We start from the raw sequence: 21,476 nt of genomic DNA, 5'->3' as shown, positions 1-21,476 counted from the left end.
CTGTGGAGAAACAGCTTCCAAATTAGAGTAGAATTTATTTTCCTCAAATTTAAATTTTAAAACAAAGTCATCCTATAGCCTGTGACTGGTTGGAATTTCAGATCCAAGATTGATCCTATCTTCACCTGATTCCCACTCATACATTCCAGTAGAGGCCACTGGACTGCATCAGTAGCATGTTCCTGGTTGATGTTTCCACATCCCAGCCTAGATGCTCTCATGGCATTTTTTATGCACAAACCTTCATCCTTCCCACTCCCTGCCCCCTACTGCTGCCCTGACTAAGAACAACTAACTCATGACGTGGGACCTTCTTAATCTGTACGGTTCTCACACATGAACAACAGGTAAGGATATAAATCAACTTAAAATAAAAATAAGCCAAGAGTGAATGAGAAAGAAGAGAAAATACAAGGAAAATTAAAGAATAAAAGTTTAGTTAAAGAATAAAAGGTAGGGTGGGTCCAATTAGGGACCAAAGAAGAAATCTTCTTGTGGAGGCAGAGGGCATGGCTGATGTACTGAATGAGTACTTTGCATCTGTCTTCACAAAAGAAGTGGATGCAGCTAATGCCACAGTATTGGAGGAGAAGGTAGAGAAATTGGATAAGACAAGAATAAACCGAGAGGAGGTACTACAAGGTTGACAGTGCTCAAGGAAGATAAGTCACCCGGTCGGTACATAACATAACGTGTAGGAGCAGGAGTAGGCCATTCGGCCCTTCGAGCCTGCCCCACCAATAAATCATGGCTGATCTAATCTAACTCCAGCTAATAACCTAACCCTGCCTTATCCCCATATCCCTTCATCCCTTTTGCAATAAGAAATCTATCTATCTCAGCCTTGAATATGTTCAAGGACTGAGCGTCAACAGCCCTTTGGGGTAGTGAGTTCCATACATTCACCACCCTTTGAGTGAAGAAGTTCTTCCTCAACTCAGTGCGAAAGGGCTGGCCTCTGATTTTAAGGTTGTGACCCCTGGTTTTAGTTTCTCCAACCAGGGGAAACAATCTCCCACTATGTACTCTATCATACCCTTTGATGATCTTATAGGTTTATAAGTTTTTATAAGATCCCCTCTAATTCTTCTATATTCTAAAGAATATAGGCCCAAATTGGTTAGCCTATCCTCATAACTCATCCCCTTCATCCCTGGTGCTAACCTATTAAATCTACGGTGCACCCCCTCCAAGGCGAGTACATCCTTTCTTAAATAAGGAGACCAAAACTGCACATGGTATCCCAGGTGTGGTCTCACCAGGGCCCTACACAGTTGCAGCAAGACTTCCCTACTCTTATACTCTAATGAATGCTAACACACCATTCACCTTCCTAATTGCTTGCTGCACCTGCAGACTAACTTTCTGTGATTGCTGTACAAGGACACTCAAGTCCCTCTGGACGCTAACACATTCCAATCTCTCCTCTTCTAAAAAATAACCTGCTCTACTGTTATTGCTACCTACGGGATGCATCCAAGGTTACTGAAGGAAGTAAGGGTGGAAATACCGGAGGCTCTGGTCACAATCTTTCAATCCTCCTTGGACACCGGAGTGGTGCCAGAGGACTGGAGGGTTGTAAATGTTACTCCCCTGTACAAAAAGGGGCAGAAGGATAAAACCGGGAACCACAGGCCAGTCAGCCTAACGTCAGTAGTGGGGTAACTTTTATAGACTATAATCCGAGACAAAATAAATTTTCACTTAGAAAAATATGGGTTAATAAAGGACAGCCAACACAGATTTCTTAAAGGCAAATCATGTCTAATAAACCTGATAAGAGATTTTTGATGACGTAACGAAGAGGATGGATGAGGGTAGTGCAGTTGATGTAGTTTATATGGATTTTCAAAAGGCGTTTGATAAAGTGCCACATAAGAGACTTGTAAGCAAGATAGAAGCCCACAGTATTAAAGGAACAGTGGCAGCATGGATACAGAACTGGCTGGGAGACAGAAAGCACAGAGTGGTGGTGAATGGTTGTTTTTCTGACTGGAGGGAAGTGTGCAGTGGTGTCCCCCAGGGATCGGTATTGCGACCACTGCTGTTCTTGTTCTATATAAATAACCTGGACTTCAGTATTTCCAAATTTGTAGATGATACTAAGCTGGGAAAAGTAGTAAACAATGAGGAGGATAGTAGCAGACTGCAAACGGACATAGATAGACTGGTAACATGGGCAGACACGTGGCAGATTAAGTTTAATGTGGATAAATGTAAAGTGATGCATTTTGGGAGGAAGAATGAGGAGAGGCAATATAAGCTGATGGTACAATCTTAAAGGGGGTGAAGGGACAGAGAGACCTGGGGTTTATATAAGTAAATCTTTGAAGGTGGCAGGACATGGAGATAAAGCTGTCAAAAAAGCATACGGGACACTAGGCTTTATAAATAGGGGCATAGAATACAAAAGTCAGGAAGTCAGGAAGTTATGATGAACCTTTATAAAACACTGGTTAGGCCTCAGCTGGAGTACTGCGCTCAGTTCTGGGCATCATACTTTAGGAAGGATGTCAAGGCATTGGAAAGGGTGGAAAGGAGATTTACCAGGATGGTATCAGGAATGAGGGACTTCAGTTATCAGGAGAGGCCAGAGAAGTGAGGATTATTATCCTTGGAGCAGAGAAGGTTAAGAGGAGACTTAATAGAAGTTTTCAAAATTCTGAGGGGATTCGATAGGGTGAAAAGGAGAAACTATTTCCACTGGCGGGTGGGTCGGTAACACAAGGACACCAATTTAAAATAGTTTTAAAAGAAACAGAAGGAAAGTGAGGAGAAATTTTTTTGCACAGCGAGTTGTTCGGATCTAGAGTGCATTGCCAGAAAGGGTGGTGGAAGCCGATTCAATAACAGCTTTTAAGAGAGAAGTAGGTAATTATTTGAGGAGGACAAGTTTGCAGGGCTTATGGGAGAGAGAAGGGAGTGGGATTGAATTGGATAGCTCTTTTCAAAGATCCGGCACAGACACGATGGGCTGAATGGCCTCCTTCTGTGCTGTATAATTCTGTGATTCTATTTATTGAATGGAAAAACACAGGCAAATTTTTTTAAATGTGTAATACAGTATTTATTTTATATGCTGTGAGTTTGCGCTATAATTTCCAAAGTGCTTTGAGACAACTATTTTATATGAAAGGCACTGTATAAATACAAATTATTGTTATATGAGCAATATTATTTCAAGATAATAATCCTTACATTTGATATGGTGCCTTATCATGTCGTCGAGGGGTCTCAAAGCTCTTTGCAAGATTTCCTGTAAAGTGTAGTGACTGTATTTTGTAGGGGAACCCAACACCAATTTGCACACAGCAATGCCCACAAACATCCATGAAGTGAATGACCTATTTTATTTGGGAAATTGTTGGCCAGTTCACTGAAGGAAACATCCAGCTCAACAGACAGATGGGATCCCATGATCCCTTACACTGGAAAGATGTGATCAAACCCTTCAAGACCAGTTCTGATGAATGTTCACACCCGACGAGTGAACTTGCTTTTTCTTTTTAAGATGTTGATTAACCGGCTGTGTGTTTTAAGCATTTCTGCTGTTTCAGTTTAAAACCTAATTAATCTAGCAGATGAATCAAGAAAGTTAATCTACAACTTCCTATAGCATCTTGTGTCCCATATCCAAAGTGCAATGTGCAAGGGAAATTCAGCAGTAAAAGGTAGGTGTATTGTTAATAAAAAATACTTTTGTACTAAAGCAATTAAAGCATAGATTAATTTAATTGCAAAAAGGGACTCTAACAGTAAATTATGCCAGTTCATTGCATTATTGAGTTTTTCTATGAATGTAACACCTGTTATATTTTTACAAGTGATCCTTAATCTTTCATGAAAGCAATTTTGTACTCATTCATTCAGGCCATCTGCAAGATTGTAAGGGTAGCTCCAGGCTTAGATTCAGGTGTAAGCTACTGTACAACTGTACTGTCAACAGTGCTGTACAGAATTTCTTCAGACTCCATTTTGACCAGCTCATTGTTTGATCTGTCTTCCTTCCTAACAGACTGCTGCTATTGGTAAACCACGAACATATTGATGATACTGTAGAAAGGTAAGCAAAACTAAAGTGTCTCAATAAAGACAATGAACAACTAGTGCAGAACTGTTCCTTAACCTTTTATATTATTTTTGCTTTAGTTAATAATTATATATAAATGATATAACAATCCTTGATTTAGTGCCTTATCACGTCATCAGAATGACTCAAAGTGCTTCACAGGATTTTATAGCAAACTGTAGTGACTATATTTGTAGTTGAACATGACAGTCAGTCTCACAAACAGTCAGGAATTAACAATTGTATCGAGGGATTGTTGGCCAGAACACCAGGAGAAACTCCCTTCTCTCATAAAATAGCACCTATTCAGCATCCACCTGAATAGGTACAGATAGGACGTCAGAGGACGGCACCTGTGACAATTCAACATATCCCAGCAGTGCACTCAATGGTCAGCCTAGAGTGTTCAAAGTCCCTGATGAGGGGCTTGAACCTACAACATTCTCTTTGTGACCAGTGTGATCCAAAGGAAGGCATCTCCAGTCAGGCAGGGCTCCCCCATTACTTCACTGGAGTGTCAGCCAGGACTGTGGCAACTACTGAAATGTTTACTTTATTACAGTCCTACATTTATGATGTGTTATTCATTAGTTAAAATCACATTGCAGTTGTTTATTTGTTGTATAGAAAGCGCTGAATTGGAGAGTGGGAAAATAGAGAAAACAAAATGAACATTGTGTAAAATCAGGCAATTCCCTCCAGAGACATAGGCTCTGCTTGGTGCTGCTTATTAAAACTGTTATCTGTCATTTTACTAGAAGTATGCAACAGTATGTAATGTCTGGGTTTCATCCTGTGTTGTCTGCAACACTGAGGACCCTATATTCACTTGCAGAGCAACTCCTGCTAGAATCTTTGTGAAGCACTGATGAGTTAGCTTGCCTGTTGTTCAGCTAATAAGGGGTGTTGTAAGCCCAAATTCATCTAATGGTCTAAGCCTAAAGACCATTGCTACAAAATTCTAATATGGTGCAGAATTTTGCAATTCAGTCTGAATTTGGATGTCGGATTTCCATACTTTCTGAAAGAAAAAACTGCTTCCAAATCAGGAGCAAATCAGGCTTTAAGACCGGAAAGAATGTTGGGCCTCAGTGTTGTTTAGAGGCAGTTCAAATAACTGAGTGTGTAATGATCATCTTTCCCTTTTGGGCATGGGTTTTCAAACTGTGGGGGGCACCCTGGACCAAAGTGGAGTGGAGGCCCATGTGAAGTATAAACACTGGCGAGCTTGATTAGGCCGAATGGCCTGTTTCCATGCTGTAACATTCTGTGCAGTTCCATGTAGTACAATGGGACATAGCACCTGTGACATAGATGTTGGTGCTTGCTTGGATTTCAAACCCTAATAATTCAATTTGACTGCTTTTGGAAACAAGGAAAGGCTGTGGTCATAGGGTTTTGATGCCTTAGGCTCTTTCAGATCAGCCTCCAGACCTGCCGTAAGCAATGAGCCCTGTTATAATGAATGGATCCTCCCTGGGAACATGCAGGCCACTGCTGGAGCATACATCACCAGAAGAACCCAAGATGTGAGCGGAGATGTCAAACGACAAGCCTGTGGGGCATGCTGCTCAAATAGGAGATATCTTATTTAAGAATTTTTAAAAATAATACAGATGGGGAAGCACTCTCTACAAAAAGTACTCCTTCTGTTTTAACTATTCCCAGTCACCTCTTCGCATTCTTCTTTTAAGAGCTTAGACAGTAATAAGTGCTGACAGACTGTTTGACTAGGGTGGATAAATAAATTGGTCATTTCAATCCACGACTGCTGTGAGCAATTGGCTGCCACATTTCGTCCACAAAATATACGGTCAATTCACTTCATAGTATATTATGTGAAGCACTTTGAGTCTTCTTGATATCTCTATATATATATATACAAATTAAATTTACAGGTACGCCAGAGCATAATGGAGAGTGTAAACACTTCAGAAAAAGTAACATAATTGTGTCACAAACACTCAAAAAACGGACCAATCATGACTCTCACAATGGAGTGGGGTGAATGCAATGACATGATCAGGGTGTCCTCTTTCAGAAGCAGCTGTGGACAGTTTTTCCCTCAGAGCATTTGACAGGTCTTTTCAGTGATAACCATTCAACTGCATTGATTCATCCACTTCTCAGTCCACAGAGAGCATCCCAAAATGTAATGTGTGCGTGAGTGTGTACATATAAGTCTCTCCCCATAAAGAGGGGAGCAGTGAAGTGGAGAATTTGGCATGCCATCCGGTAAGTGTAGGACATCATCAGAACTGGGATTAGCTCAAAAGTGTAACTGCTCCCTGTAGATAAAGACAGCAGAACACAGGACCGAGGCCCTGGTCCCTCCACTCGACGAAACGGTACCATGTTTAATGGGTTTGAATCAGTTGGGTTGTTTATAATAATAATAATCCTTGCATTTGATATAGCACCTTATCACGTCTTCGAGACGTCTCAAACGCTTCACAGAATATACTGTAAAATGAGTTGACTGTTTATTTTGTGGGTGAAACACGGCAGCCAATTGCACACAGCAGTGTCCCACAAACAGTCGTGGATTGAATAACCAATTTTTTTGAAGGAACTAGTTTTTCTGTTTTTTTCTGTTACAGTCTGTTCTGTTCTGTCTTTTGTGGAATGTAGTGTTTATATAATAATTTATACATTTGCTTGGGAAATAAGAGGATGGGGCGGATTGAATGGGAGCGAAGAATATTTGTGAAATTTTTTTTTTGTCACGGTTGTGTTTTTCTTGAGGAAAGTAGAAATATATTTTTTACATACTAATAGATATATTTGTTTAAAAACAAAACAAATTCTCAGTTCTGGAATGGAGCTCCAAATGTGCTGCTTGCAAACCAGGTCAGAACTCTCCACTCCCCAAAGTGCTCTGGAGCTCTGTGAGTGAACACATGGGAGAATTCAGCCTTGAAAAGAGACACCCCCAGAGGTGATTTTATAGAGGTAAATTTTAAATTGGATTGAGAACAACCCAGAACAATGCTTTCAGATATGCCATAGCAACAGGACAATAGAGCACTGGAAGCCAAAGCCCTAATGGGTACGATAGTCCTAGCTGTACAAGCAGTGGGATAACTTGTTAGGCAGTGCTTTCAGTGGCAAGTTTTGTGGTTTTAGCTAGTTAGAATCCAGCAGTTACCCAACGCACACTCTGGGGGCCCCAAGCTCTTTGTTCTTGCCAACCTGTGCCTAATACTTCCTCGGAATATAGGTAAGCAGAATGTATCCTCCAGGAAGAGAGTGCACATTCCATCCCAACAAATATCTCTTAAATTTCTATGTGTAGGTGAGATGTATGGAAATATGAGTTTGGTTTGGATACTCTTAAGCATTGTGATGGGTTTTTATAAGTGTCAGACGCCCCCCCGGCTGACCAAAAAAAAATTAGGGCGTAGGTTTGGGGTTACAAAGGGCAAGTTCAATACAAACTTTTACCCAGAGGGTAATTGACAACTGGAACAGGTTATCAGGAAGGTAACCCGTTCAGACATGTCAAGGCAACAGAACAATAGGTGAGGATGCATTTAAGAAATTGCTTGATGCTGCATTGGGAGGATGGTAGAGTGGATACTTTGGACTAACAAGATCAGATAGACAGAAGGGTCTTCTTCATCTGAACTTCTGTTGTGATCTTGTGAACTCTTTATTCCACTTCAGGGAAAGTATTAAGGAGGAGAGCAGTTTCTGATTTGAAGCAAGGGATGAGTGAATGGCCCTTTTCTGTGCTGTAGAGGTTCTGATACTTGACAAGGTGGTTAGTTTTTTAGTGAGGCAACTACCCTTTTGCTTGACACACCGGTGGATGAATGCCACGATGATAAGTTCCAACAACATGAACTCTTGCAGCCCTTATTACACAATATCAGTCAGCTGCAGGCAAAAAGCTGGAGGCACACTCACATGTGGATACATTGGGCAGCATTTTGAAAAATCTAGTCTTAATTCTGAAGCTGTTTTTTCAATTTTTAAAACAAACTGTCTTCAAAATTGAGATTGAACTAGGATTTCAATCCTCTTCTAAATGAAGTACATTAAAAGATAAGAGCAAGTGAGTGGGATAGGATGCGGTAAATCATGTGAAAAAAAACATCGCAGACCTAATAATAATAATCCTTGCATTTGATATAATGCCTTATCATGTCGTCGAGACGTCTCAAAGCACTTAACAGAATATACTGTAAAGTAAATTGACCATATTTTGTGCGTGAAATGCAGCAGTCAAATTGCACCCAGCAGTTTCTCACAAACAATGTTGCATTGAGTGACTAAATTTTTTAAGGGATTATTACCTTTGGAAAGCAACCTGCTAATCGATTAACCAGGCTCCTACTTACTGCTGCATAAACAGGCGTGTGGAGTAAGGAAACTTGCCTAATCTTTCTCCCTGCCCAGGAATCAAAACCGGGTGCTCTTGCTTGCCAGGCGAGTGCTCTAACCAATACCTTACAGGACTCCACAATTTAAACCATTTCCAAGATAATGGAGAATACAAAGGCTAAGATAATATCAGACTCAACTAGAATGTATAGCAACCACTAAACACACAGCTCAATAATGCCAACATTCACTGTCCCAGTTGAAGAAAGACGAGGGCAAAGTACATGATGCCTGTAAAAGCCTACCGAAGTAGAAAGAAAAACAAGCCTGAACTTTAAGGCGGGGCATGCATTTTTTAGTCTGACTACACACGTTAAAATCAGCATGATATTTACACATATATAGTGTTAGAAGCTCTGACTGAACAATATTTATTGTATTCATAGTTTATCTTGAAATGTGCAGTGAATGGAAGGGGCAGAAAAAATATCCCACAAATCAATAAGTAGCAATAAAGGCGCCACTTTAAAATTGGATCACATTGAAGCTACCAACCTTTGGGTTACGGGGACAATTATATATCAATTTATTGCGTAAATACAGACTGGGCATAAATCGTAGCCTTGGCATCAAAGCAGCATGCAGAAACACAAACATAATTCCACATGGGTATATTGCTACAAGCTGTGTTTGAATTGCCTTGTATTTTCACTGCCAACTTTTGCAGTGGCCTTACTCTGCATATTAAAATAACTGAACGCAATAATTAGAGGGTACATTAATTGATTTTTTTTTGGTTTAGAGCAATTAATACTTCTAAGGCCTGTTTTTATAATGCATTTCATAATGCAAGATTTTTAATGCAACTGTACTTCACTAAGTTATGCAGTTGGCCTCAACTGCTCCCCCCTCCCCAACACACACACACAAACATCACTCCACTACCACTACTGTGCAAGGGACAGGAGATATCATCCATGGACACTATGTGTTAGAGGCAAAACAGCTGAGCGCAATCCTGTTCTCACCTGACATTCACACATGTTCCAGCAGTCACTAGATAGGAATTTAGGGGATTTGTTTTGTTTTGTAACAGATATATTAAATCTTCCAGAATTGTTGACAATTTCATGCAGTGCATCACATTTTCATGTCAATGTTTGATATACATTCTGTTACAGGTATTTAGGAGAGACCACAAAGCTGGGATCGATCACACTGCAGGAGAGAAGGCTTTATATTGGTTGTCAGGTGTAGCTGAGAAACAGGAGCCCTCTTAATAAAGCGCATTTGAAACAATATAATTTACATGACTCTCCCCTCCCAAAATGGTACCACACCCAGCAGTAAGGAATCATTCATTGATTTTGCAGTGTTCAACATTCAAGTGAGCATGTGAGTTAACAGCATGACATCTAAGCATGAACGTTACATGACAATTAGGTTTACAAGCAGTTTGTACTTAAGTAAAGAGTCAAACTGCTACTTTGATAAAATACAACATGTTTGCTTTGCATCTGTGCTGCATTCACAGTCTGCACCAATCTAGATGTGAAAATTGTTTGATTCGGGTCAAAATGCTACCACACGGCAGCAATTGTACATCACAGTTGAACGTTAAGATGATGTCTTTATGTAGATTCATACAACATAATACAAAATTACATTTGTAGACCACCTTTCACGTCGGGGGGATGTTCCAGGAGCGCCTTTTAAGTCGGGCGGGCGGGTGGGGGGCTGTTGAGATCAGGGAGGGTGCCTGAAAGCGCAAGTCTTGAGGCGTGTCTTGAAGGAGGCAAGGCGAAGGGAGTGTGTGATGGAGTTCCAGAGGGTGGGGGCAGAGAGGCTGAAGGCCCACCACCGATGGTGGGGTGAGCCGGGCAGGGGACATGGAGCAGGCCCGGAACCTGCTGAGTGGAGGGAGCGGACAAGGTGATAAGGGGTCAGGACGTCGGAGAGATTTGGAGGTGAGGACGAGAATTTTGCACTCAATCTCTGAGGGAGGGGAGCCAGTGTAGCTGGGCGAGGGTGGGTGTGATGGGATCATGGAGCCTGGTATGGGAAAGGGCACAAGCTGCGAGTTCTGGATGATCTGCAGCTTGTGGAAGGAAGATTCGGGCAATGTTGCGGAGGTGGGGGACAGCAGAGCGGATCATGGCATGGATGTGGGGGAGAAAGAACAGTTGAGGGTCGAACAAGATGCCTAGGTTCTTGACTGACTTGGTGAGGTGGAGTGTGCATCCATGGATGCTGATGCTGCCAGTGTCTGAGGTGCAGAGGCACTAGCGCGAGCCATTCAGGAGAGCCTCGGGCTTGCTGACGTTCAACTGTAGAAAGTTGGCTCTTATTCAAGCCCTGATGTCTGACAGCAGTCTGTCAGGACATCAGTTGTCCTGGGGTCGAGGGTGGAGGCTGAGAGATAAAGTTGGGTGTCATCTGCATACATGTGAAAATTGACTCCATGTCTGCAGATGATGTCACGAAGAGGGAGCATGTACAGGTTTACAGAGGAGAGGACCAAGCCCTGAGGAACGTTGCACAAGATGGTGCATGGGCTGGAGGAGAAGCAATTTGCGAAGACAAAATGGAGCTGGTGTGAGAGATGGGATCTGAACCATTCAATGACAGAACCTTGAAGATTAAGGTGAGAGGAGAGGCGGTGGAGGACGATAGAGTGGTCCATAGTGTAAAAGGCATCAGAGAGGTCGAAGAGGATGAGGAGACAGATGGACAGAATGTAATTTGTCACCTTGACCAGGGCTGTTTCCGTGCTGCAAGCAGAACAGAAACCTGATTAGATAGGGTTCATAAAGGGAGTGGCAAGAGAGGAAGAAATGAAGCTGGGAAGCAACAACTCTTTCAACGACCCTGAAAAGGAAGGCAAGGTTGGAGATGGGGTGGTAGTTAGTGAGCAGGGATGGGTCTAGAGAAGTTTTTTTAGGATAGGCATGATGATAGCTGGTTTCAGTGGGTGGGAATAGTGCCAGTTGACACGGAGAGGTTGACGAGATCTAAGAGTAAAGGGGCGAGAAGGTGAAGCTGGGAGGTAAGGAGAGGGATAGGGATGGGGTCGAGGGAGCAGGTGATGGGCTTCATGAGGGTTATAGTGGTGGTGAGAGAGGAGGGAGAGACAAGTTCAAAGATGTGGAGGGAGGGATGGGAAGGGGGTGGTGGTTGGGAGGGCAGAGGCAGCTGAAAGGATCCCCTCGATTTTGATCTCAAGAAAATCCAGCATCTCCTCGCAGTTGGAGGTGAGCATAGGCGAGGTGTGAAAGGGTGAATGGAGGAGCCAGTTGATAGAAGAGAAGCCTCGGGTTGTCCTTGGCCTCCAAGATTATCTTGGAGTAGAAGGACGATTTATCGGAGGCAATGGTGGACCAGTAAGTTTTTAAGTGATCCAGCCAGATCTGCTGATGGATCGTTAAATCAGATTTGAGCCAGGTGCCTGCAGCGGCATGCACCTGACCATTTAGTGAGCGGAGGTGGCTGGTTTGTCAGGGTGAGTTGCGTGAGTAAGAGGTGGATCGGGCAAAGGCATCGAGAATGGAGTTGTGTGACCAAGCGTAAGTCAGTTCGGGAGGTAGGCCAGAGGGGGAGGAGTTCAGATGACCCCTTTACAGTGAAGAGGGAGTGCGGGAAGATTTTTTTTCCAGGGGCAGTAGGACATGGAGCTGGGTTGGATGGTGGTGGGAGAGGGATTGAGGAGTTAAGAGGGATGAAATGGCGATCTAAGATGCCTTTATCAGTGATTGTGAGGTCCGAGACACTGAGGCCCGGGTAATCACCAAGTCGAGTGGGTGGCCATGAATGTGGGTGGCAGAGTGGATGTGGAGGGAGAGGTTGTGAGAAGAGAGGAGATGTTGGTGGAAATAGAGCAAAAGGGGGTGAAAGGCAGGTTGAAGTTGCCTAGGATGAGGAGGCGTTCAGAACAGAGGCAGAGGGAAGCTAGGAGGGTGGAGATATCAGAGATGAAGGTTGGGGAGGATGGGCTTGGGGGACAATAAATCAGGAGAACTTTGGGGAAAGATTGGAGGGATGGTAGATGGTAAGGTGCTTGAAGGAGGGGATTGAACTGGATGAGTAGGGGGATAGAGCATGTGAGGACCTGGAGATGAGGGCCACACTACCACCACAAATGGGGTATGGTGGATGGTATAATCAGGTAGTGTGTCCTCAATTAGGGGGTAGATGTCGCCTGGGGAGATCCAGGTTTCAGTGAGGGCCCAGATATCGATGTTTTCATCAACGAAGCTGTCGTTGATGCTGAGAGCCTTGTTAGATAGGAAGTAGAAATTTTGTAGATCCAATGCGGTGGGGCCAGTTAGCAGTGGAATGAGGGCGTGGTGGGAGGATTGGCAGGGAGGGTGGGAATGTGGGTGAGGAAGAAGAGGTTTGCCCCCCGGATTTGGATCAGGCGGGGCTTGCTGTGATAGTGGGGAATGGGACAGTCAGTGTTCCTGCTGCTGGACAGCCAAAGGTGCGTGTCACGATGAGTTCTACAGATGGTTCCCAGGCTGAAGCAGAGGGAGACTGGGACAGTCAAGTTGGGATAGGAGGCGAGGAGGACGGAGTGAGAGGAGGACAGAGTGGGAGAGTTGCAGGATAAGGGAGCATTTTGGGGGAAAAGCAGCTCGGGTTGGGGGCAGCAGCCAAGATGCACACGCCGAGACTTGAGGCAGACGGTTAGTGGGACATATTTGAAAGGTTGTGTTGTTGTGTTAAATAGTAACAACGTGCCTGAAAATTTACAAATGATGTTAATCTTTAACTTGAAAGTACGTGAGTAAATACTTCAACTAAGGTTGCACAAAGTGGACTCTATGCTATCAGATATTATAAAAGAAGGAAAAGCTTACAGTATATAGCTCTGTATATATTACACCATGCAATATTTTTGTCACATTTCAATAATTCACAGAGGAACACTATCCAAAAGATAATGTTTGTATCAGATCAGATAGTAGTTTGCTCAAATTTATTACCAGCCCAATGCTTACAAATAGTAAAATGAGTCATTTCTATCTATAGCAATAATGCAACTTGTGCCTAAATATAGCACCTCTCATGTTTGTTGAACATCTCAAACCCCTGCATTGGAGTGTCAATGTGGGCTATGTGAGTTCAAAGTCCTGATCATAAGAATTTTTTTGCATTTGTAAAAAAATACAAGAGATAGCCACGGGGTACTCAGAGGAGAAATGAAGTGTTAGTTAGCTGAGGATTTAATTATGTTTTATTTTGAAAACAAAAGGTAAAAGAATTAGATTACTCAAATTATAAGTGCATTGATAAGCAAGGTAGCTGTCTATTTTCTGATAAGCAACTACAGGGTGCTTAGAGATTTCTCCACATACTCTATTGGCTGAAAGTACATCAGGCCCCTAACTAAGCTTTTCTGCTAATGAAAATGCGTCACACTATCAGCTAACACAATGCTGACATTACTGACAGGACAATTAACTCTGTTTGCAGAAGAACTTTTGTCTGGTACGCAGTGACATGTTAATTATTTTTGTTTGTTAAGTGCAAAATAATAATTATCACATAATAAGGAGGTTTCAGTTCCAGTGATACGCGTCTTGTGGAAACATTTCTGTATTTGGTACAACATACTGTGGTAGTTATTCATTTATAGACGATTCCATCTCAATTAATGGATGCATTCATTTGCAAAGGACATGTTCTCAAGCTTCAATTGTTTTGGGTTAGATTGTGCTGTCTTTACCCTTGATTGTTGGCAGTAGTACCCTACAAACTGCTTAGTGCAACAATCCCTAAAGAAGCAGTGTAGGGGAGGTAAGCAAGGTTTCCTTGGAGCTGAACTGGCTCTAAGATGTCATGCTTAGCAATGAAATGTCAAAATGAAATCAATCCTTCGTGGCAGTCTTGATGGTGCATTTTTTGAGCCAGGCGGAGATTTCCAATGGTTTGGCCCATCAGACTGACAATAAAAAAACAAATAATGTTGCTGGTGTTAGTGAGGATCCAGGGAGGTCAGAGATTCCTCCAGTCCATTTTATTTAATTTTATTTTCCATTTGCAATGTACCTGAAGCGGGTGTGAAGTCGGAGTTTCAAGTTTATGAGCTTTTTGTTTTTTATTTTACTTTTGCTCCTTCTATCTCAGCAGTAGCGTCGATGGCTCCCATAGCAAAACTTGTGAGAGAAACAACATGGTGAAATCAGATGATGGCATTGAATATAATAATGATAATAATCCTTGCATTTGATGTTACGCCTTATCATGTCTTCGAGACATCTGAAAGCACTTCACAGAATATACTGTAAACTGAATTAACTGTATATTTTGTGGGCGAAACACAGCAGCCAATTGTACACAGCAGCGTCCTACAAACGGTCGTGGATTGAGTGACTAATTTTTTTAAGGAATTGTTACCCCCAGTAAAGCGATCCGCCAATCGATGAACAACCGAGTTCATACTTACTGCTAGGTAAACAGAGGCGTGTGGAGTAAGGAAACTTGCCCAAAGTTTCGTCCTGCCTGGGGATCGAACCCAGGTCTCTTGCTTGCCAGGCGAGCGCTCTAACCACTGAACTACAGGAATCCAAGAAGGAATTTGACAGAACAGGCTTGGTGGGTGGGAGGGGAATCGGGTGTTGCCAAGTCATTTCTATTGAATATAGCATACAATATAAACGCAGCATCACATATCAACTCAAAAATGCTCACAGGCACTTGCTCGCATTGCCATGCCCATTTTCCATGCCTCTTAACATTAATCCAATGTCTTCAATCTTCAACCATTTTTACCGTGCAGTGCATTGACAGTGCGAGGCAGAACTGTTATTGCATGGGCAGCTTTGATACAAAAGTGTTACTTAAATGATTTGTCAAATACAGCAATGCTTCCTTTTCTCATTTCGTTTTGAAAAACCGTATACAGTATGTACTTGACACAAGGTTTTGTTTCCTTCTCCAGAGTCAACACTTACACTCAAAAGGATTAGCAGCAAAAGAGAAAATGTCTTTTTTTAAATGCTGTAATATTTCATGTTTGAATAAACATCAGAAGAGAGCAAGAGTGCTGCCTGCCTCAGTAAACTTAATGACTTTATTAACTACATAAGGCATAAATTGTTTGCGTTTTAATGACTGTGTCATTGTTGCTTTATCAACCAATACAGAATAACGTTTTTAATTTTCTTTCAACAAAGCTATTCATTTGGAAATAACAGTGCCATGAGTTTTATATCGAAGAGGTGCAATAACCGTGTGTGCTAAAAGACTCAAGGGACTAATTGACAGAAAAAGATGGAACGCAAATGTTATCAAAGACCCAAGCTTTTTGAGTCTTAGGAATGAAAACAGATTGAAATCCCAGGAAGTCTGTAAACAAAAATGAATTAAAGCTAAAGAAAAATCCCACCAAACACTTTGCTAAACTAAAGTCTTGTAAACTTTTACTCCTTCCAGAGAAGCCTAAATTAAGGGCATCTCTGCATGCATTCTTAGTGCTTGTGACAATGGCAACACTTCCTTTTGGGCTAATGGGTCCTGAGCCCTGTCTATTGTCTGCTGATTAACTGGTCCATTCATTGCTCAGATCACTAATTGCATACTCTTCATAGTTTTCCTGCATTACTGTAAGCATGAATGAGACACAAATACAGCTCCCAGCAATTCTCAGCCCTCTGCAATTCTAAAGTGCTTTTACTGAATGAAAGCTCACTTGGAATAGTGGGCAAATTCACTCCATTGTCAGACAGAGCAGAGGAAGTTTTTTTGTTGAAAAAAATGTATTTATGTGAAGCTGCCTAATGATTAGGGTGTAAAATGATAGCGATTAGAGTTGTGAACTGATTTTCAATTGGGAAAGATATTGAAGACACAAGAGTTGGTCTTACAATGTAATTATGAGAAAAAGTAAGCAAACAAGAGAGGGAGGAGGTGGAGGAATGGTGGAGAAAAGAATCTGACACAGGTACTAAAGGCGAGTGAATACACATCAGCTGTCCTGAACTTAACTTAACATGTCAGAGACTAACGAGATGTTGAGAAAGACAGTTCGCTGCGCTTGATTGCAGTTTGGATTCAAAGAGGTTGGAAGGTTGATGAGACTAGACTTCAAAATATTGTTGTATTATTGCTGGTTGATCATTTTGATTCTTAGTGCATGAAACTACCCCTTGAGTCAGAAAGCGTGAAAAAAGTAAAAGAGTATGAAGTGTGTGGCATAAATTGATGTCCTGTAAATAGCAGTTGACTCTCCTGTTGTCCTGACCAACAGTCAGACAGATTATTCAGCTCATAGTTGTTTGTGGGATATCACTGCACATAAATTGGCTACCATGTTTACCTACCAATACAGTCACTATAGTTTACAGAACAAAACTTTGTGAATTTCTTTGAGATGTTCTTAACATTATAAGCGCTATAACAAATGTGAGAATTATTACAAATACAGACAATAGATTACTATTTTCTTTCACTTTTAGTACAATACAAGAGAGAATCAAATCCAGTACAGCATGATCCCAGGAAGGAACAAGCAGGAGATTTAAAGGTACCCTCAGGGAGAACACTTCAAATGACCATTTAACGAACATGCATAAACAATTACAATACAATAAACAGGAGCACGTAACAGGACTTATCCAGAATTACATGAAACACACTATTTAAGAGCAGAGTCAATACATAAGCAATTATTACAAATAATAAATTGCAAAGCATCAAGCCAATAGGTTAGGAGAAACGCTGCCAATTTGCAGATTTAGAGAGAAGTAATTTGATGGAACAGAATACATTACAGCTTGTGCCAGACAGATAGATATTTTGAAAGTATCTGAATCAGCAATAATGCTGGCTGGGGAATTCCATGGTCTAATAGCACAGCTGAAGGAGGAGGTTCCGGTAAGGTTGAGCTTGTGAAAGGGGGAGAGGCAGAGAATGCAGTGAGAGATCAGGGACGGCACTTGAGGTAATAAATAATGAATAATAATAAAGTCATGTTTCAGGTTGCTCTGTAGCACATTACAATAAAACGCTATTCCTGGCCAGCCTCCATTGCTATTCTGGAGGAGCCCTCACAAAACAGATGCAGGGCAATGAGACATTTTCAGTAACAGGGCTCCTGTGTGAATTGAGTTTGGAGCTATCTTAAACTCTGTGATGAGGTTGGCACAAGGTTGACACAATGACAAGTGATGGCATCAGGTTGGCTAGTGTGGGAAACGGCAGTCCACACTGGCTCATGGCTGAGTCAATGCTGTTTTAAGGTTAAGGGACTTGCGTTGTACAGATTTTGTCAGCCAGGTGTCTAACACATACCCATCACTATGTTTAGGAGCATCCAAACCAAGCTTAGATTTCCATGCATCCCACTTACACATGGAAATCGCAGAGACAGATTGTTGTAATGGAATGCACACTCTCTCCCTGGAGGGACACATCTGCTTACCTAATTCCGGAAAGTATTAGGTGCAGGTTGGCAAGAGCTAAGGCTTGGGGACCCCAGAGTGTGCATTGGGGTACCTCTGGAATCTAACCAGCTAAAACCACACAGCAGGGGATGCCTTGCATTTCATCTTTATCTGGGTGTGAAAACCCATAACCCCCTGTCCCCCCCAGCTAAAACAAAGGGATTTTGTGGGATTTAATTCCTGTGAAATTATTAAACTGAAGGCCTAACCCCAGAGCACATAATGTGAGTTTAAATTGACAGGGGGTTTGACGGATCACTTTCTGCGGATAATAATCCCTTCAAAAAATAATAATAATTTTGGTCAGTCAATCCATGTTTGTGGGACAGTGCTGTGTGCAATTGAATGCGTTTCGCTCACAAAATAATAATAATAATCCTTGCATTTGATATAGCACTTTTCACGTCGGGAGGACATCCCAAAGCGCTTCACAGAACACACTATAAAGTGAATTGACTGTATATTTGTGGGCGAAATACACAGTCAATTCACTTTACAGTATATCCACTTTGAGATATCTCAATGATGTGATAATACATTAGAATACATTAGAATACACAGCACAGAAACGGACCATTCGGCCCAACTGGTCTGTATTCCACATTCCCACTATTCTCCATGTGAAGAAAGTTCTTCTAACTTCCCTATTTGATCTTTTTGTGACTATTTTATATTGATGGCCCCTGGTTTTAGTCTCCCCCACAAGTGGAAACATTTTCTCTATGTCTATCCTATCAAAACCTTTCATCATTTTAAAGACCTTTATCAGGTCACCACTTACCCTCCTTTTTTCAAGAGAAAAGAGTCCAATATGTTCAGCTTTTCCAGATAGATATAACCTCTCAGTTCTGGGATCCTCCTTGTGAATCTCCTTTGCACCCTCTCCAGTGCCTCTACATCCCTTCTATAATGTGGGGACAAGAACTGCACACAGTATTCTAAGTGTGGTCTAACCAAGGTTCTATAGAAGTTTACCATAACTTCCCTGCTTTTCATTTATATCCCTCTAGGAATAAACCCCAATGCCTGGTTTGCCTTTTTTATGGCCTTATTAACCTGTGTTGCTACTTCTAGGGAATTGTGTATCTGTACCCCTAGATCCATTTGCTCCTCTACCCCATTTAGGTTTTTATTTTCGAGGACGTATGTGGTGTATAAGGCACTATATCAAATGCAAGAATTATTACTAAGATGTCAAATAATAATATGAGACAAATATTGAATGCAACATTGTCAGAAGAACTACCAAAGTGCAAAAGGACTAACTAAAATATTACAGTAACACCATTCAAATAATTCAAAGTATTCAAACATTCAATACAGCAACTTATCATTTCAAAATACCTCAAGGCACTTTGACTAGTTACTTTAAGGTGTAGTGACTGTTGATATATTCCCTTTTCATTCAAATGTTCCCTCCTCCCCAAACTCAAACTGATAAGCTACGTATCTCATTGTTGTTTATGGGATCATGTAGATTAGCTGCGTGGTTAGCTGTATAACAACAGACTCTTTTGTTTCCAATCACTGTAATTTTATTTCCAAAGCACTTTCAGGCATTTTGTTTTGTGTGAAAGTTGCTGTATAAAGTAGTTTCTTGTGCAACTACTTGTGCACTCCAGCCACATGGCAAAAGCAGAAGTGAAATGAATGAAGACATTTATATTATAAACGGCTGCTTCCTGACACCAGTCAGAGACAATAGCCATATAATGTCCTTGCTTTGCACAAGAGCAGCCTTTTTTCATTCCATGAATCAGCATTCCGGTCTCCTTGGCACACCACCATACATAACATTAACATAAATTATTTCTAAAATGATGCCTAGACCTCTGGGTGACCCTCGTCCCCTCCGCTTCACTCAACACTGAGGCAAGCAGCTTGCCTCCTTGGTGTCCATCAAGGCCCTACACAACTATAAGAACATAAGAAATGATAGACGAAGAAAAGACCAAGGTCCATCTGGTTCACCTTCCTGGTGGTCACATGCACATATGTCCCAAACTACTTATGTACTATATCCCATAAAGTTATTTCCTAAAAGAAAACTATCCAATCTGTGTTTGAAGGAATCAACATTTCCTGCTTCAACCATTTCCTAAGGAAGCCTGTTCCACAGGTTTACTATTCAACTATGTATGTTTGTTCACTGTGAGGCCTACATAACCCAGTCAATGAATGAAGAACTTGGAGGCAAATCTGGGTTTTTACTATGGGAATACCCCCCTTTGTACAGCTGGACTCAACACCTATAAACAGATTTGGGCTGAATACCCTGAGTGGACAGTTGGCCTGGTTTTGGCAACTACTTGACAAAGAATCCATGCAGCAGCCCATTTTGGAAAGACTACCAGACTGAAACAAAGTAACTTCAGACCCTTTCACACAAGGTCCTACAAGAGAGGTTCGAATGAAAAGAAGGCCCTTCAGTCCATTTAATTTCATCAGCCTGGCTCAGTAGCACTCTCACCTTTAAGTTAGAAGATTGTGGGTTCCACAACAACAACAAATTGCATTTATTGCATTTTTGCCCACAAAATATACAGCCAATCCACTTTACAGTGTATCCTGTGAAGCGCTCTGAGATTTCTCAACGATGTGATGAGTAATATTATTATTTTGTATAGCACCTTTCACATCGAGACTTTGAACTCACCTAGTCCAGGCTGACACTCCAATATAGTCCTGCAGATGCAAAGCAATGTTAGGTATACCATTCTTCAGAATGTATGGTCTGAGAGCCAGGAGGGTCTGCAGAACTCCAGGACACTGCTCATGACAGCCCAGCTCTGCTCATCAGCAGGACATGGAGGGGCAGAGAATAGGGGCAGGGATTCTTCTCACTCAACTCCAGTTAACCCTGCACTGCTTCTCCGGAACATCGCCAGACTACGGCATTACCTCACCCCTCACGCTGCTGAAACCCTAGTTCATGCCTTTGTCACCTCAAGGCTGGACTATGGGAACTCTCTCCTCGCCGGCCTTCCCGCCACCTCCCTCCACAAGCTGCAGGTCATTCAGAACTCTGCAGCTCGTGTACTGTCCTGCACCAGGCTTCGGGACCACATCACTCCCACCCTCGCTCGCCTCCACTGGCTCCCCATCCCCCAGAGGATTGATTTCAAGATCCTCATCCTCACCTACAAGGCCATTCATGGCCTTGCTCCCTCCTACCTCTCCAACCTACTATCCCCCTACCTACCTGCCCGTACCCTCCGTTCCTCTGGCTCCGGTCTGCTCCACGTCCCCCGCCCCAACCGCCCTACCATTGGTGGTCGGACCTTCAGCCTCTCAGCCCCCAGGCTCTGGAACTCCATCCCCCAGTGCCTTCGCCTTGCTTCCTCCCTTTCCTCCTTCAAGGCCGGTCTCAAAACCTTTCTCTTTGACCGAGCCTTCAGCTCCCCTCTTGACTCTCTTCCCCCTCCTCGCTCCCTCCCTTCCCTCCCCTCACCCTGACCATTTCCCCCCTCCTCGCTCCCTCCCTTCCCTCCCCTCACCCTGACCATTTCCCCCCTGCTCGGGTCATGACCCAACTGTGCAGCGCCTTGGGACGTCCTCCTGACGTGAAAGGCGCTTTATAAATGGAATCTTGTTGTTGTTGTTGTTGTTGCTTGACGAGCTAGCACAATCCAAGCCCT

General features: G+C 42.4%; 1 protein-coding gene and 1 non-coding gene across 2 annotated transcripts in view; one reads left to right on the top strand and one right to left on the bottom strand.

The window, feature by feature from the left end:
* The first annotated feature begins 6,244 nt into the window (after positions 1 to 6,244).
* The window catches only part of fzd8a (frizzled class receptor 8a), a 43,932-nt gene continuing 28,700 nt past the window's right edge, over positions 6,245 to 21,476 (top strand). Inside the window, exon 1 of the mRNA XM_007893485.2 lies at positions 6,245 to 6,304. Coding sequence (XP_007891676.1) covers positions 6,295 to 6,304 — 10 coding nt within the window. The 5' untranslated portion in view covers positions 6,245 to 6,294. The remainder of the gene's footprint in view (positions 6,305 to 21,476) is intronic.
* Positions 14,886 to 14,959, bottom strand: trnaa-ggc. Its single transcript has one exon. It is a non-coding gene; the product is annotated as a tRNA-Ala (tRNA).

This window comes from Callorhinchus milii, unplaced genomic scaffold, assembly GCF_018977255.1.
Source record: "Callorhinchus milii isolate IMCB2004 unplaced genomic scaffold, IMCB_Cmil_1.0 Scaffold2, whole genome shotgun sequence".
NCBI lineage: Eukaryota > Metazoa > Chordata > Chondrichthyes > Chimaeriformes > Callorhinchidae > Callorhinchus > Callorhinchus milii.
This window is presented reverse-complemented; position numbering and strand designations above follow the sequence as displayed.